Genomic DNA, 18,461 nt, shown 5'->3' with positions numbered 1-18,461 from the left:
TGCCTGCCCACAACACTGCACTGTGGGATGTTGACAGTGGGAGGCAGAAAAGCTGGTTTGACCATTTTTCACTTTTGGCAACTTTGCATATTGACAGCACTTTTGTTGCCCGTCCATCCCAGCCAGATACTTGAGAGAATTTACAGTTCCTCCTCTGAGCCCTGGCCCTCCCTTCCAGTGTCCAGTTGACAGCCATGGCCATCCCTGATGCTTCAGATGAAGGGGGAAAAAACCCACACCCCAGAATGCATTGGGGGTGAGGGCAGGAAGGAGAGTTACATGCTTACTACCTTGGTAGGTTTTGGGTAGAGGTTACATATCTTCCCTCATCTCATCCCTGTAGAGCAGCATTTCCCAACCTATGAGTCGGGACCCAAATATGGGTCGCCATTACATTTCAAAAGGGTCACCAAGTGTCTCCCCAGGCGGCCCTGCCCTCCCTCCGTTTTTGAATTGCCTTGGGTCACCAAGTCTTCCTGAATTGTCAAAATGAGTCCCCATCTGGAAAAGGTTGGGAACCGCTGCTGTAGAGGGAAGGCGCCAAGGCTCTGGGCATGTCTGCATCGCAGACCAAGGTGTAATTCTGGTACAGGCAGGCACCCATCCTAGTGCAGGTGACTACAATAATGAAGATATGATAGTCCAGACTTGCTGCCTCAGTACAAGCCCACCAAGAACCTTGGGAAGTCAATGCCACCACACCTATACTACTGTTACCAGTGCTAGCTTGGCTGGGTGTGCCTACCTCTGCTACAGAAATACGTGATCTGCAAGGTAGACCTACCCTCTGGCCCTTTTGTTGACAGATCCCTTTATCTCTCATTCATCTTTTGTTTTGACTGTCAACACCATAACTTCCTAGTTCTGACTACATATCTACAAATCTGACATCTGTTAGTTGTTACCACTTCACCCTTCTGCCCCTTTGGCACTTACCAGTACATACTTTACATCCAGTTTCAGTGCAGTCCTAGTATCTCGTGAATATAATGCAAAACCTCTGCACAGATCAGGGAAACTGGCAGTCTCTACTGAGGAGTACCCAGGCCTGGATGTTGCAATGTGAGATTGCAGGGCCCCTGTAGTGCACCTCCTCCTCACTTCGACTCAGCCTCTGTGCAGGGCCTGAAGAGTGCAGGCAAAGTTGCCACATGCGGATATTTCTGCATCTCCTACATGCCATAGAAAGGGGACTTTTGCCGTGGCCATTTAGAGACACAGAACTCCATTGGGTGAGGGGAACAGGGCCCTTGAAATGCATGGTTCTGCAGATCCTTGTTATCCTGATATCCTGTGCTACAGAAAGGGGGGCTGAGGCTGCTGTTCCAGGCAGTCTTTAGTAGTAGCATCAGTGAAAAGGGCATGGGGGGTAGATTTTACCTCTTCAGCCTTTGTGCACTGCTAGAGCTCTCTTGGGCCTCGTGCAACTGGAATAGGCTTTGGCCATGTCTGCACTACCACTTTACTGCACTGAAACTTCCTCACTCGGGTGTGAAAAAACACACCGTGAGTGCAGCAAGTTACGATGCTGTAAAGTGGGAGTGTGAACAGGCTTCCTAGCACTGTTAGCTACCCCCCTCATTTAGATAATTGACCTCCAGCTCTGGCTGAGCTCTCTGCCGCCGCTGGCACTATGGACAGCCTTTCACTTTAAATGTTTAACGTGTAAATTTAGCTGTTCTTGCACTGTTGTTATCCGAAAGCTCCTCAGTCTAAGCTTGGCGGCCTTCCTCGTTAGACTGTGCTTAGTTCTAAAATGTTGTTTTTATAGCCCCAGAAATGATTGGTGCAATAACTTAGCATCTTGTTAGGTGTCAAGATGAAGCGACAGGAAAGTCACTCATTTGGCTGAGGAGCTGTGGGTGATTGGGAAGATGGGTAATCAAAACAAGATTGCCACGTTTTCTGATGCAAACTGGTGGAGAAAGGTTAAAAAAAGGCACCAAATAATTCAGCAGCAAGGTCAGGAGTGAAAGCGATTCAAGTACATGCTGTACAGTCCCTGGGACAAATGTACTTGTGCAAGCAAATATAGCATAATGAGTCGTGGAGCGTGTGTATTAAAAATAGCTCATGTCTCTGTTTCCTGGGTTAGGAAGGGAATTTGAGAGCTATTGCAGAAAGAGCCAGAGTGCGCATCAAAGAAGGCAAAGGATACACAGTTGTATTTTGATGGAAATGTATCTGTGAGATGGTAGCTTGGATGCAGTATATAGGTGCACTACTAAATGGAACTTGCACAGTGTTTGATTTGCTCTGGAGGGCATAGAATGGACTGCACCAAATGTCAAGTCTTACGGATTGTAAAGGGGCAGGATGGGCACAGGTTGAACTGAAGTTTGGCAGATGATTAATAGGGTTGATTGAAGTTGACTTCATACCTCCGGACGCTTGTGTAATGAATATGGTCACTTTTAAAAAAGAAAGACGTGCCTGAGAGAACGTTTCTACACACGGTTTTTATCTCCAGTTAATTGATTGCTAACACATTTGTGAAGGCCAGGGTGGACACTTGACAGATGTTTGTTCCAGGACACTCATGTTTCCTGCAGGCCCAGCTGTTTACACCAGCCTTTACAAACACGTTCTCTGCCTCAAGTCGATGGGCAGTCCACTCACTCAAGCTGGAAGACTCTGGTGTGACCCACAGAGGGCAGTGATGCTGTTGAGTGAGTCACTGAAATGAGGGAATCACTGAAGCAATATGCTCCGGGGAGGGAAGGGGGGGCACCATTTCTGAATTAAGAACTTAGCTGCTCAAGGAAGGAAGGAGAAGCAGGGGGCCAATCTGAGTGATGGGCAGCCTTGACATAGTTATCGTATTGCACTGTTCTTACAGGCTTGCACAGGGATGAGCTTAAAAACAGGAGGAGAAGGATTGATATTGAAATGGCCAAGGGAGACCATCCCACGGTGTTCAGCTCCCAGCTGGGTGCAAATTGTGTTCCTGTCCCATGCTTTCTGCTAATATGCAATCTCCATGCAAACTTCCAGCGGATTAAGTGCAGGGGATTTGCCACATGCCGATGGATAAAATATTTTCATGGTTTCATCAGTATGAAGTTTTCATCCTCTTAGTGAAGTGACTTTAGAGGAATTGCCTCCAAGTGGGAACAAAAAAGAAGGGGGTGATCGTTTCTCTTTTGTACCAGACTGGCAGCTCCCTGGAGCAAACACTGTCTGCTTTGGGGAATGGAGGATTTGAGAGCTTCCTGTCTGTCCAGAGCAGTATTATGAGGTTGCTCGGTAGTTAAGTCCTTCTGACCCGAGGATTGTCACTGATCCTTTGACTTGTACTTATTTGCTAGAGGAAGGCAAGAAAATATTTACAGATAAGTTTTCTTATAAAACTCTGAAAAGCTGAGCTTTGCATTAGAATCTTGGTTTACCTGTCTTAGCGTGAGAGTGTGTAGGGTGAAAGAGGAGGCTACTTAAAATGAATGTTTGAGCGGTTTTGCCATTTGATTTTTTTCCTATCACTTGGTAGATTTATTTGTCCTTGTTGAAACTGAAAGGCCCGGGTTGTTACTTTAACAATTAAGACTGTTTGACAAGCAGATATCACTTCAGACACTTGAAGATAGAGAAGTGGGCTTCAAGTTAGATGGAGCTAAGCTCCAGATAATTACACACCAATTAAGTCAGATACTGCACGAGCTCAAGTGGAATCATGGCTTTTGTTCCTCAGCCAGGGAGGCTTCCCCAAGCAGTTGGTTACCTTCCTTTTTGTCATCTTTTCTAGGTTCAGCAGGACCTGTTCACCCACTGGTGGATCCGTTGGCAGCTGGACCTCACTTGGCACGCTTTCCCTACCCGCCTGGCACGATCCCCAACCCACTGCTAGGGCAGCCACCCCATGAGCATGAAATGCTCCGACACCCGGTCTTCGGTGAGAACGCTTCACTGACCTTTCTCTAGGCAGCATTTCAATCCAGACTATTAACACTTCCCTCTGGGGCTAAATGTGCAGTGGAGCAAACTAGGAGCTTTAATTTTTATGCTTTTGCTTTCATCATTGTTTTTAACTGAACTTTTTTATAACAGAACTTTTGAGAGACCTCCTCTTCCGTTACTAATGCATCCACTAGAACTGAATCCTCATAGCAGCTTTAGGGAAGCCATGGGGTGGTATAGTGATTAGAACAGCACGGGGACTGGAAATCAGCACCCAATCCCAGTTCTGCCACTGATTTGCCGCATTACCTCCAGCAAGATGCTTAACTGCTCGGCACATCTGTTTTCCCCATCTGTGAAATGGGAATGTGGGGGAGGATGTTCTGTTTTACTCACCTTGCAGGCCAACAAAGACGAAATTATGTTTGTAAAGTTATGTCTCTTGTAGGTACCCCCTATCCACGAGACCTGCCTGGTGCTATCCCACCTCCAATGTCAGCAGCCCATCAATTGCAGGCCATGCATGCCCAGTCAGCAGAGCTGCAGAGATTGGCGATGGAGCAGCAATGGTTGCACGGCCACCCCCACATGCACGGTGGGCACCTACCAAGTCAGGAAGATTATTACAGGTGAGACATAAAATGGAGATTCAGCTAGAAACTCTGTTATTACTTTCCTGGCCCTTTTCCCCCTGACAGGTCCCCTCCCTGCCACCCAGACATATGATCAGTGTGACCTTGAGGTGCTTGGAGATAAAACTTCAGAAAAACCTGATTTGGGGTGGAGAGTCAGTCTTGGTCTGCAGCCGCTCTGCAGAGGTGGTGGGGGGCTCTAGTGCAGCGTGTCTCCCCTCCAGGTGCACTCTTACAAGGGCAAGAAGCATTTCTTGAGTCTAGCCTCAGAGCATTCAGTGCACCATGAGCGTCCCGCTAGCCATGCCATACGGGCCGCCAAAGGGCCGTGTACCCCACTGTGCACTCAGCAAGTGTGTAAAACAGACGAGTTTCTTAGTGGATGAGAACGCAGCATAGAACAGATCATGTTAGCATAGAAATCAGGACCATTTAGCAAAATTGATCTTGGGGTAATGAATGGAGATGCCTATCTCCTAGAACTGGAAGGGACCTTGAGAGGTCATCAAGTCCTTTCCCCTGCCTTCACAGCAGGACCAAGTACCATGCCTGACAGATTTTGCCCCAGATCCCTAAATGGGCTCCTCAAGGATTGAGCTCATAACCCTGGGTTTAGCAGGCCAATGCTTAAACCACCGAGCTCTCTTCCCCCCCCCCCCCCCGTGTCCCAAAACAGGAAACTGACCAGTTTCCACCAGCCCAGGCTCAGTCACTCCCACCTGCCCTGTCTCAGGCTTTGTCCCTTTCTCAGGCAAACAGGTCACTAAGTCTCTTTGTTCTTCAACACCTTCAGCTAGTCCCTTGCCGAGGAGGAGATCCCGCCCTCATTTGCCAGGACACGGCCTATAGGCCATTTTCCATGGCCAGTCGGCAATCACACCTGCTCTGGGGATCTCTGCAGAGATCACACACTCTTATCCCACCACCTAGATAGCTGAGTAATACATAGGGGAAACCAAAGCGCGAGCACACCGTATTTACTGGAAACATTAAGAACATTCCCACTTTGTCACAGGAAGAAGGGATATTTTGGAAACTAGACCAGAGTAAGGAATAAGCTAGCTCTAGTGTGCTCTGCAGAATTACCTTTGCTTTTAGTGACATTCATTACAGTTGCTATTTCCCCACTTCCTCCCCTGCAAGGAAAAAAACCCCGTGAACAGAAATAAGAGGAATTCGCCAGCATGTAAAGGTGAACCAAATACTGATGGATGCCGGTTGGTGCAAGCATAACTAACACAGATTCTGGGTGAATGTCTGAGCAGATCTCAACAGGCCATGAGATTTTCTCCTGTACCAAAATTACTATATTGCAATGTTTTTTCTCCTCTCTTTTCCCCATTTCTTTCACTGGAAGATTTCTAGTTTGTTTTGCAATGGTGGCTGGTAATCTCCTGCCTATGGCATCCAGCGAAGTCCTCTCTTTGTGTTGCTTTGTAGTGAGGATGACTGAGCAGCAGCATGGCATGTGCCAGCCTCATGCCCATCTTGCTTTGGCGTCTGAAACCCTCTCTGTGCTCTGGAAAATCATGGACATAGGGGGATGGTACGAGCAGCTGCGCTGGTGCTGAACATGGTTTAGCTGCGAGTGTGTACAGAGGCAAAACATAATCAGCACCAGTTCAGCTGCACTGTTTGCTGGCACGTGCTTCCAAGTGGTAGTCTTGCTAATTTAGAGAAGACCCCAATTAAACTAAGTATGTCATCTCCCAAGACTGACTGTGTTCTTCCATGCTGGTTCTCCATTTGTTCAGAGAAATCAGATCTCCTGCACCCATGTCCCCTTCGCTCTCCCCTCTGGACCTTCACCCATTTCACAGTGAGGCATCAAAGGGCAACATATTGTGGAGACACCGAGACACATGTTCTCTGTCCACTAAAACTCATTTTCTTTCTCTTTCAGTCGACTGAAGAAAGAAGGTGACAAACAGTTGTAATTAATTATTTATTTGTAATGCCGGCTATGGAAACCCCAGTCCTTGGGAAGGAATGGAACATTTTTACATACAATAAGAGCTGCAAAAGAATATCTTATAAAGATTTCTTTATATATTTAAATCAAAAGAAAACACCCACCTCCCTTACCAACAGCTACAGACTGACCGGCATAAATAGTGTTCATTTGTAGAGAAGATGTTCTCAAGACTGGTGTGGGCTTCCCTGCATGACAACCTGTTCAGAAGCCTATTGAAAATACAGGACTCTTTGGATTTCTCAGAGAACTACCCTGCAATCTTGGGGGGGGGGGTTGTTTTTTGTTGTTTGATTTTGGGGTAGGTGCTAGAATCAGGTTCACAACACGACAGTCACTGTGCGTGAAGAGACAATGCATCTATACTATATATATTACAAACAGGAAAAAAATAAGGATTGCAAGTAGGTGGCATAACAAGCTCTGAATCCAAGTGCTATAATAATAAAAAAAAATTACTTTTATTTTAATACATTGTAGGAAATCTTCATACTTTTAAAGAGAGCTCAGTTCTTCAGCATGGCTTTTTAAGTCTGTAAATAATTTTTTTGGGTGGTGGGGGAGGAAAAATAACAAAACTCTACAAACATAACAATCTTGATTTTTTTTTTTCAGTAACATCACAAATCCTGGTAGTGACAGAATACAGAGTTGATTTTTAATACAAAATAAATATATATAATTATCCCTTTAAATAAAGGGAAATGGTGGGTGTCAATAATTTCAAATGGGCAGATGCTTGAAATTTGATTTGGTAGATACAATAAGCATTAAAGGGAGTTGCAGGGATAATGTTACAAATAACTGTTTCTCTTCTATTTTTTTCCCATTATCGTTATATCTTTCCATTCTGCAGATGACTTTTATTGAGTTCTCAGCAGTACAGACGTCCCTTGGAACTGGCCTCTCCTTTCTGTCTCTAATATAGAGGTTATTGTTAAATTTGGCTGTAATCTGCCTCCTCCTATTGTCTTTTAAAACAAGAGTCTTGCTAAATTTGTGTTATCTCTTTAGATTTAGCAAGTAGCAGCAAACATTGAAAGAAATAGTAGCTTCCTTTAAAGAGGATGTGTCACTCAGACTCTTAAAGTCAGGATTGTGTGGGCATGTGCAGAATTTTTGGACCAGGCCCACTGTCTGTGGATTTTGTTTTACATAATCCTAAAGGAAGAGACTAGACAGTTGGACCAGAGTTATGCATTTAAAGTTTTTTCACAACCACCAGTCATCTAAACTTATCCTGTCTTTTACTGAAGGTTGCCTTTTTTTTTTTTTTCTGACATGGCACAAGTATGTGTGTAACAAGGAACCTACCACTGTGGGGTTAGCCAGAGGTGTTCAGTAACAGCATGTTCATGCTGATTGGTCCAGATTGGCTAGAAGAAGAACTATTGTGTACCCCAAGTGCACCATGGCTGATGTACGGCAAAGGAGAAGGTGCACACGGTAGAACAATAGGCATATATTTTTGTAAGTAGCTTTGCTCGCTGTCTGAACAAAGAGGCACATCTTCCTCACATAGACACGTACCAAAACATCTTTTTTCTTAGTGCTGCATTAGCCATGTTTTTTTATAAGGCAGAGGATGGCAGGTCCAGAGAACATCTGCATTTGCTGGTCATGTTTTCTATTGGTACAAACCTCTTCCATTCTCTCTCTCAACTTTTGAGGGCTGTAGCTCTGCTGTTGTAGACTGTTATATGTGGTGGTCGTGTCATAGGACTGTATTGAGCCATGTTAGATAAACTTGTAGTTAATCATTCAGCCTTGTGGCAAGGCACAGCATGCATGGTGCTTCACCACCACACTGGCCAGAAACCAACATTACCATGTTGCTACTCATTGGCTGCGCTCATGGGTAGGTAATGGCACCAGTTTATGAATGAAGACCTGCATCAGGGAGTTCCAGGCTTAATCTGTGTAGCAGGGGAGGAAGCTTGTTTCAGTTGCATCTCATCTCTTTTCCTTTCATTCCAATTCTTCTTTCAGTCCCATTTCAGATCCTTAGAGTGAGTCAGTGTCTCACTGTCTGGAATTGTGGAAGGGCAGGTATAACACCACCACCCGTGACACTGCCTCCCTATTTCAGTGTGGGGTTTTTTTAAAGTAAAATGCTTATTCCTTCATGGTGTCCTTTTTTAATCTCCTTCCATTTTTCCAAAGAACAAAGTACTGTTTTGCAATCCCTATTCAAAAAGCTAGATCTTGTTTTTCTTTGCAGCTCTGTAGTATTTTGTACGTTTCTGACATTGTGCCACAAAGAAGCACTGAGATTCATCCATCTCAGTCCCGTGATTAACTACAGCTTTATTTGCAATGGCTTTTGAACCATCTTGGTGTTCATTGCCCTGTTAATATAACCCTGACCTTTTGGTTTCCTTTCAGAAATCTTATTTTTTCCCCTCTGTTTTGAAGGTTTTTTTTTAATTTTGCGTTAGTGTTTCTGAAACGTCTCTTGTTCTATGTCGTCATGGTTGAGCTTGTTTCACTGCACCGTTAAAGCAGAGTGTACATTCTGACTGCTACATTTATATATATCTTGAAGCTTAATGTATATATGAGTAGTTGGCCATGGGATAACACAGTGTAAACAGAGTAGAAACCCAGAAATCGTGACTTCTGTGTTCTCTCCATTTGAGTATTTTGTAATTTTTTTGAAATATTTGTGGACATAAATAAAACCAAGCTACACTACAGCAGCCAGGTTTTGTCTGCAAGTGGAGTGCGTCTGTTACTTAAGGTGAGTGCGAGAGAATGTTATAAGGGGAGAACAACTCTTCTAGCAGCTGCACATCTACAAGCAAACGCAGATCTCTTCTCTTGTCTGTTATTAGCTAACCCTAGTGTCTAGCCTTCATATATAATGTTATGCTACCTTGGGTTTGCACCTGAACTGAATTCCAATGTGCGTAATTGCATTCTGTCTACCTGGGTCTAGCTTACTGCTGCAGGGAAATCCTAGCATAAATTCTGCAACCTTCACTTAGGCTATAAGCAGCCAAATGGAAAATCACATACATTTAGGGATGTGTTAAAACGCAGCTGTAGCCAAAAGGGGTTCTGGTAACTATAATGGAGACTGACTTCACCCACGATGTGGGTGGGGTCCAACCAGTGGTTAAAGTAAATTGAAGCATGAGCAAAGAAAGAGTGGAAGGGGGTGCTGTGTCACCAAGCCCAGGCGAAGACGTCTGCTGCTGTTTGCAAAGTGGGGGAAGCCGCACTCTGTCACCTCTTCCTTGTTGAACTCTCAGCCCAAAGCATGTTTGAAAACATGTCTTTCCCTAAGTGTGGACGCCGCTTGTTAACATGATCCTAACGCTGTATGGCCCACAATGGCTCAGGGAGCCTGGATTAGAGCATGAATTTTTAATGCTCTTCTAACATTGCTTTGCTTTGCTCAGCCTGTGTTACAATGCGATTTGACTACAATCAAGTTAAAATATAGCGGCTTTGTGAGTGTTCATGGCACTTTGTCACATGACTTCACCATCCAGTCAACATTCTCTGTTACCCCAAGTACAAGCTACCTAAAACACAGCAAAACAACGGGGGTGTGGGGAAGAGATTGTGGTTTAAAAAAAACCAAAAAAACCAAAAGCTTTTCATTGAAAATTCCTGGGCCCACCTCTTCAGGTGCGACTGCAGAGCGAAGGAAAACCTGCTGCTGGCCTGTCCCAGCTGACATGAGCTCACAGGGCTATTTCATTGCTTGGTAGGACATTGGGGGTGAGGGTGAGAGTGTCCCAGAATGTCTTCCCAGCAATGAAATATCCCTGTGAGCCCAAGTTGGCTGACACATGCCAGATGCAGGCTTTCTTTTGCTGTGTAGACATACCCTTCTGGTCTTTGGGCTGAGCTCCATGACTCCAATTCAAGTTAATGGGAGCTGTGGATATTTCACTTTTCTGGCAAATGGGCCCTATGTGATCTAGGTCAAATTGCTGAACTTATGCCAGTATGTGCCCGAGAAAAGTGATCCGAGAAAAGTTTCAATACATCTTTACTATTGAAAAATTGCTGTGTAGAGCTAGTTGCCTGGTTATAAACAGAAGAGAGAAGGATGCTTTTCCACAGTGTGTCTGATTTTGAGGTTAAGGGACTTGTGTTGCCACAGACTCACCATCACGTTTGTGGCCATGACAGAGGATAAAGTACCCTGTTACCTGAGTTTGCATGGGGCAAAAGGGGCAGCAGTTGTGACTAAAATCAAAAGGGAAGTTAAAGTTGCGTGTTTCAAGCAGCTTTTCTAGTTAAACCATGTAGTATCTTGCAGGGGAAAATCAGTGACTTCTGAAGGTGGTTTTCTCCAGCTGGGGACACTTGCTCTGACTCCTTTTTTTAAAATTCTCTGTCTGACATGGAACTTAGTCCAAGTTGTGCTTCCCGCTTGCTACAGGTTGTGGAGGATAAACCCTACAGCAGGGCTATTCTACTTGGGAAGCCCCGGGGGCCACAGTGGTACTCCAAGCACATCCCGAGGGCCGCAACTTAAGTGTGGGTGCGTATAGTACAAATATATATGCACAGGGCTCGACAAATCATGTAATCTACTTGCCCATGGCGAGTAGATTACAAGCCGGCACAGCCGGCACCACGCGATCTGCGCACGTGCAGTGCGCAGAACCACGCGGTTGGCAAGCCCTGTATATGCAAATAGCTTCTATCACTCTGATGGACATGAATACAAAGATTAAGGCAAGACTACGAACCACACAGGCCCCATTTAAGTCAGGTCTGCTGATATTAATAAAATGCAATAGTTACCCGATTTCCACCCATCTCACAGTACCTTTAATGAGCAATGACAATCGAGGAATTTAAGTACAAAAATGCATGTCAATAGAAGACCATTATATTGACTACTTTTTTGTTCCGGCTCCCAGCCATGTGTTGAGCCACGTAAATCCAAACTGCATCTCGGGCCGCAAACAAACAGGCCATGGACCGCATGTGGTCTGGGGGCCACATGTTGAGTAGCCCTGCCCTACAGGGACGAGGCCCAAATATGGGATTTCTGTTGCCCGAGAACATGTGGTTTTTCTCTGAGCGCTCTGCTTCAAGTGGATGGAGAGCTTTCTATGACGTGGTCGTGATACATTCAGAAATGCAAACCTGCCTTCTATCGCCATGCCATTTGTAAACAGAAACATAGACCCATGTGTTTGAATGCTCTCTAGGGCGGCCAATAGCCGTCTGTACTATCTGCCAGTTGCATGAAGAAAAGGCTGCAGACAGGTTTTTCCACCAGGAGTTTGTTTCTCTGACCTTCTTCCAAGACAGAGAAGAAATACGCTCATTGCTTGCCATAAAGCCTCCGATCCTTTGTCTAGCTTCCTGTCACTTTCGAGTTCTTCATTTAGATAACGATCAGAGCCAAGATACAGATAGGTGATAAAGCGCTAGGAGAAAGAGAAAACAGGAAGCTGCTTTTCACAGAGGAAATTGGCTTGTGAAATATTAGTTTAATTAGTGTAAAAGGCCATAAAATCTACAACCTAGGCAAGTTCTGTTTTCTCTTAATTTTGCTCATGGAGGGAATTAGCGTGTTGATTCTCGTGAATGTTTTATTTGTATAGAGATCAGCTCTGCAGGTGCATAGCTGGCATGCTCCTCTGTTCTGCCACACAGCCAACATTTAGCTGTAAAGCAGGGGGGGCTTATTTGCCTGTGTTCTCTGGAGAACCAAGCTCAAACTTGGTTTAGGCCACAATTATTAAACGGAAATTGTTCATCTCAGCAAGGCGCCTGCTGGATTTTTGCCTGTCGCCTCAAGCCCTGTCGTGTTACGGTTCCCCGGAGGGGACAGGGAAAAGCACCTGGGTTGAAATGACAGAAGAGACTACCACGTCAGGACTGAGGTGCCATGTCGGAGTGCAGCAGTCCGGAGCCTGTGTGAGTGAGGACTGCATCAGTCCTCACTCGAACCATTTTCCCACTGTAGCTCTGCCTCTCCTGTCCCCCCATCCTTCCACCCGGCCACAGAGATGGTGCTTGGGAGAACTGGCTTTTAAGCTGGCTCCCATCAGCTCCTGTTCTGATACAGAGGCAGCAAGAGGGGGGAGTGACTAGTCAAATAGTGACTCGACTACCTGACAAGCCTATGCTTATTGGGTAGTTGACTAGTTGCTTACGTCCGTAGTTCAAACAGCAAAAAGATGGCCCCCCAGCAGCAAGAGATTAGAGTTTTGCCTTCCTTCCCAATTGCTACTGAGATCAGACAACTGCTCCCTACCCCCTACAGCTAGAGATGAGGAGAAGCTCTGACAAACCTTTGGACTAGTTGAGATTTTAGATGGAGTTGAGCCACAGGTTTTATCTGCAGGATTCCAGTCTGCCTGGATTGAAAGCTAGATGTAGACTGGACACCAGTTTGTTTCAGTCTTCGGCGGGTACGTTGCTCAATGCCGATGTATCTCAGGGGAAATGTGTGCAGGTTTGAGGACATGTTTGGGCCTGGGAAGAAATATTCCATTTATTACGCTTTCTCAGATACGACCACCCACCAATCTGGAGGAAGCCGCTGGGGTCTGGCTCACCTACAGCAATCCCAGAGGCAGCTGGGCCAGGAGACTCACCTGACCGTCCCTTTCTGGAGTCCAGGGTGCAGCCTGCTAGGATCCCAGTTGTCATTAGGAGCAGCTGTGTGTGGTGGCCATTTCAGGTACTTTACACTGCTCCCTGGGATGGGTGGGGTCTGAGCCAAGGAAAACAGAGGGCTCCCCATTGCTGATGCAAGTTTGCCTGCAGCCTGTCTTGCTGCGCCTTCTGCTGGGAACATAGTGCAGGTGAATCAACCCTAATGCCATTTCTTGTAAGTAGCAGTTCTACATGTAACAACACACCTGGCGCCGCACCAGAATCCAAGCGACAGGCAAACAAACTGTAGGCCCTGCTCTGGTAGGGTCAGTGAGGAGGGTGCAAGCCAGAGCAAGGGGAGGGTGTGAGGGCTGCTGTTGATCCCAGAAGGAAGAAGCGGGGGTGCCTGGCTGCTTTTTGACGACACATTGCTCCAATGGGCTGTTTTCGTGGGGGTCCTGAGTGCAGTGCATCGTGTGCAGGGTCACAGACCCAGGGAACAAGGTGGAGCAGGCCAAGAAGGGGTTTTCCTTTTTGTGTCACCTTGGGCCAAGCCCCCTTAGACCAGGGAAGCTGACAGCCATGTTGGGGCGGGCGCTTAGGCCTCAGGAGGAAGAGGTGAGAGTGGGGGCAGCCAGCCCTCAGTGCCGCCTGGAGCGTACCACATCACACTTCCTTCCCCCCCAACCCCTTGGAGCACCGTGTATCATTCCTGCAGCGATCTAAAGGGCCCAGGGTTCTGGGGATCTTGGACCCTTTAGAATCGTCGGGCCCCAGGGCAGTACCCGCCCCCCTTGCACCCTGCCCACCTCCCTCATCGGTAGGCCTGCCTCAGACTGGCTGGTTTCTTCATTCTCTCAGCTGGGGAGGGAAGAGCAGCCACTCAGGGATGCAATAAAGTGCTCGCGCTCCCCCCTCAGGAGCGGGACACCTGTCACGAGGGAGCAGGAAGAGCCTAGCCCCACCCCCGACCTCTCCTGTGAGCAACAAGATGGCTCCTCAGCACCTCCTGGTCCTGGAACCCCTAGTCCGGAGAGGGGAAGAGGACACCTGGTTGCAGCCCCCCTCCAGCTATGGGAATGGGGGCACTCCTTGGAGCTGCATGAAGAGTGGGGAGGGGCAGAGCTGAGGTAAAATTTGCGGGGGTGGAATTTTCAGAATGGAGGACCAGGAAATGGGGCAATGAGGGGTGAGGATCAGACCCCTCCCTCACTTCTCTGAAACCATTTTAAGCGCTGTCAAAGAATGTGGCTCTGTCGAGGTCATGTTGCTTGAAGAGCTACTGATACTGCTGTTGCCAGTTGCGCTTCCTTCAGTCCTCATCCCCTGTAGGGCACTAGTGACCAACAGTTTTGGGAGGGGCCTTAATTTTCCCAAGTCTTGGGCAGTGTCTTTTACCAGGGTAGTCCCGAGTTGTTCCTAAAACACTGTGCTTAGGAGCTTGGCGGGAAGAGGCTTTCTGTTTGTGGTTTCAGGTTGTCCTTGCACGCTGCAGCTGTGTTTCACTCTTTTCTGAATGCAAATTAATTAGGTTTGTTTTTTTGCTCATGGCATTGGCTTTGCAAACGCATGATAGAGAACGACATAAAACAGGCCCCAAATTCCAAGCGACAGTGTAATTCAGCTGTTGGGTTTTTGGGTTTGGTAGAACTTGCACTTGCTGTGCAAAATGAACTAGGAGCAATCATTTGCTCACTCATGTTGTCCCTCCCTTTTATGTGTCCAACACAACAAAACAAAACAAAACAAAAAAGAAGCTTACGAGCAAACAAAAATGATCTTGTGTGAGAATTGATACTAGCAGGCCTGCTGCGCCTTGCCAAATTGACAGCCACTAAAAGGCTGTGTCTACATTGGCCCCTATTCCGTAATAGGGATACAAATGTAGCACTTTGGAATAGGCAAATCCGCGGGGCATTTAACATGGCTGCCGCTTTTTTCCGGCTTGTAGATAAGCCGGAGAAAAGCGCCAGTCTGGACATGATCCTCCGGAAAAGAGCTTATTTTCCGGAGGATCGCGTCCAGACTGGCGCTTTTCTCCGGCTTATCTATAAGCCGGAAAAAAGCGGCAGCCATGGACATGCAAATGCCGCGGGGGAGATTTAAATCCCCCGCGGATTTGCCTATTCCAAAGTGCTACATTTGCATCCCTATTACGGAATAGGGGCCAATGTAGACACAGCCCAAAGAGTCTAGCAGACATCTCCAAGCCAGGGTTCCAAAGAATGGATTTCTGAACTAAGGCGGGTCTGACATTATTTACCAGGCACCTGTCAGATAAGAAGAGGTGGCCTACCTCCACAATGTGCACGATTAACATCTAGTTTACAATCAGATGGGACTGAGATGGGTAACATGGGCAGCTTGGCCAACCCGCAGTTTTAAGGACAGGTCAGTGCCTTTGGTTTACCTTAAGTGCCTTCTAATGCTATTGGCAAGACCTGAAGGCAGCAGTATAAAACCTGGAAACATGCATTCTTGCAAGGAGGATATTAGGTAGCTAGTTGTCCATCCAGTAGTTTCGGATTGCAGAAGGAGAGACATCAGTGGGAAGCATCATCTCTAGAGAAGATATCAACAATGGCTTTAGTTCATAGAATACTAGGGTTGGAAGAGACCTCAGGAGGGCATTGAGTCCAACCCCTTGCTAAAGCAGAACCAACCCCAACTAAATCCTCCCGGCCAGGGCTTGTCAAGTTGGGACTTAAAAACCTCTAGGGTTGGAGTTTCCACCCCCTCCCTAGGTAACCCATTCCAGTGCTTCACCACCCTCCTAGGGAAATAGTTTTTTCCTCATACCCAACCTAGACCTCCCCCACTGCAACTTGAGACCACTGCTCCTCGTTCTGCCATCTGTCACTACTGAGAACAGCCTCTCCCCATCCTCTTTGGAACCCCCCTTCAAATCCCTTTTCTCTCTGCAGACTAAATAAGCCCAAATCCCTCAGCTTCTCCTTGTAGGTCATGTGCTCCAGGCCCCTAATCATTTTTGTTGCCCTCTGCTGGACTCTCTCCAATGCATCCACATCCTTTCTGTAATGGGGGACCCAGAATTAGATGCAGTACTCCAGATGTGGCCTCACCAGTGCTGATTAAAGGGGAATAATCACTTCCCTAAATCTGCAGGCAATGCTCCTCCTAATGCACCCTAATATGCCATTAGCCTTCTTGGCTACAAAGGCACACTGTTGATTCATATCCAGCTTCTCATCCACTATAATCCCCAGGTCCTTTTCTGCTGAACTGCTGCTTAGCCAGTTGGTCCACAGCCTGTAGCAGTGCTTGGGATTCTTCCGTGTTGAACCTCATCAGATTTCTTTTGGTCCAACCCTCCAATTTGTCTAGGTCACTCTGGACCCTACCCCTATCTCCGATGTTTCTACCTCTTCTCCCTAGCTTAATGTCATCTCTGAACTTGCGGAGGGTGAAATCCATCCATTTATCCGGTTAATTAATAAAGATATTCAACAAAATGGGCCCAGAACCAACCCGAGGGGCACTCTACTTGATACCAATCACCAACCAGACGTAGAGCCATTTATCACTACCCATTGAGCTCAATGATCTAGCCAGCTTTCTATCTACCTTATAGTCCATTTATCCAATCCACACTTCTTTAACTTGCTGGCAAGAATACTGTGGGAAACCATATCAAAAGCTTTGCTGAAGTCAAGGTATAACCCATTCAAGGTATATTGAGTTCTTCATATCCTGGGCAACACAGGGCATGCACATTTCTTACCGAGATAGCAGTTTGTGTAATTGCCAGAGCCAAAGAATAGTGGGGAATGGTGTGTAGCACATGGAATTTCTCTTTATCTCACTGCCAATCTCCTCTATCAGGTGGAAACATGCAGAATTAGTTGTTGGTATAGCTACCGTGATGCAAGAATGACTGTTCTTTAATCAGCTCTGAGAAAGCGGAACGGTGCAACAACAAAAACACTGGAAACCTTAACCATCGTGCCAATGAAAAGAATGAAAAGAAGAGAAAGGTGAGTCCACGTTCCAAATACCCAGGCACAGGGTTCATTTGATTGTGAAAATCCCTAACCCTGGGAATAGGCTCAAAGGAGTGTGAAAATCCTACTGTGGCTAACTCGGCATTGATCAAAGCATGGAAGTCAGAATAGATGTAAACAGGTGTTTACAAGAGTAAAGCAGAACTCTGTACAGCACTACGGCCCCAAAAGAGGCTGGGAAAGATTTGAGCAAGGGGTGATGTTACCTTCTCCAACTGTGTTTGATTACGCTGGGACTTGGCAGCTCCTGAGAACTGCTGTGTAATGCCCTTTTTATTATTTATCATTTATTTAAGTATGTGCTTTTGTACACAGCAGTGGGACAGGGCAGGGTAAAGGGCTGGATGGAAGGGGAGAGAGGCAGCTCTGAAAAATAGCAAGGACTCTGGCTAATCATGGGCAGCTGAGACATGGCTGCTATAAATCAATTAAAGGCCAGGTGAGCTGCCTTCAGGCTGCCACGGGACCTTTTTAAAAGCCTTCCCTGTGGGGGAGGGCAGGAGAGCATGGAAGAGGAGTATGGAAGCAGAGGGAAGGGAGAGCTAGAAGGTGAAAAACAGTGGGTCAGCACTGCCAGAAGAGACGGGGAAGGTAAGGGGCTCTGACCGGGAGTGTTTGGTCTTCCTTCCCCAAGCTGTCTGAGAGCCTGGCTGGTGACTGAGGAGGACTAGTTACTCAGCCCGGCTCACCAGGGTGTTGGCCCCAGCACCTGTCTAGCCAAAGGGCAGAACCTCCAAAATGCTGGAAAGGGCAAGTGAGGCTGTGGAGTTACGGAGAGAGCAGGGGTCTGGGATCCAGGAGTGGGTCTGACCCTGCCACACTGGGAAGACTCTACACACAAGGAATGGAGAGTCTCACCTCTGCCTTGCCCCATGCTGCCCCTCCAAGGCTAAATTTCCTGGGCTGAGGAGCTGCTGGGGTCAAGTTAGGGAGCAAATTGTTGCACGTGCTTCTGGAGCCAGCTCTGTGATGGCAATGGAGTCGCGTTTCCTCCTGCACTGGCACTTTTTGTCAGACTATATTAATCAGCTCTGCAAGTTGGAAATCTCTCTGAGCGACCCCTAATTACAAGGCCTGTGCAATCACAAGTGATGGAATTTAATGTTCTGGGGCTGGTGACTTTTCCACAATTGTGGTTTAACATGCATCTTCTGAATTCTCAGACACGGGTTTGTTTTATTCAGGCTGCATTGTTGTCTTAACTCTGCTGTCTCAGCCGACTGTTCACCGACCCCTGTTAACGCCTTCCCAGATGGATCCTTTTCTGCAACACACCATGTGATTGAGTAATATTGCCATTTTAAGATGAATCAGGGGGAACTGTACCCAAACTTGCTGTAGATCCGGAATAGCAGGTATACA

The 18,461-nt window shown here is 46.7% G+C and overlaps 1 protein-coding gene across 7 annotated transcripts in view; it reads left to right on the top strand.

Moving 5' to 3' along the window:
* RERE (arginine-glutamic acid dipeptide repeats) overlaps window positions 1–9,197 on the top strand; it is a 473,712-nt gene extending 464,515 nt beyond the window's left edge. For 5 of the 7 annotated variants that reach the window (XM_075906794.2, XM_075906795.2, XM_075906796.2 and 2 more), the window contains 3 exons: window positions 3,743–3,889; window positions 4,328–4,523; window positions 6,430–9,197. In XM_075906794.2, the coding sequence (XP_075762909.2) occupies window positions 3,743–3,889; window positions 4,328–4,523; window positions 6,430–6,463 (377 nt within the window). In that variant the 3' untranslated portion in view covers window positions 6,464–9,197. The remainder of the gene's footprint in view (window positions 1–3,742; window positions 3,890–4,327; window positions 4,524–6,429) is intronic. The other 2 variants (XM_075906799.2, XM_075906798.2) reach the window with 1 other exon arrangement.
* The last annotated feature ends 9,264 nt before the right edge of the window (window positions 9,198–18,461 follow it).

This window comes from Pelodiscus sinensis, chromosome 24 (genome assembly GCF_052426305.1).
Source record: "Pelodiscus sinensis isolate ZL-2025 chromosome 24, ASM5242630v1, whole genome shotgun sequence".
Classification (NCBI taxonomy): domain Eukaryota; kingdom Metazoa; phylum Chordata; order Testudines; family Trionychidae; genus Pelodiscus; species Pelodiscus sinensis.
This window is presented reverse-complemented; position numbering and strand designations above follow the sequence as displayed.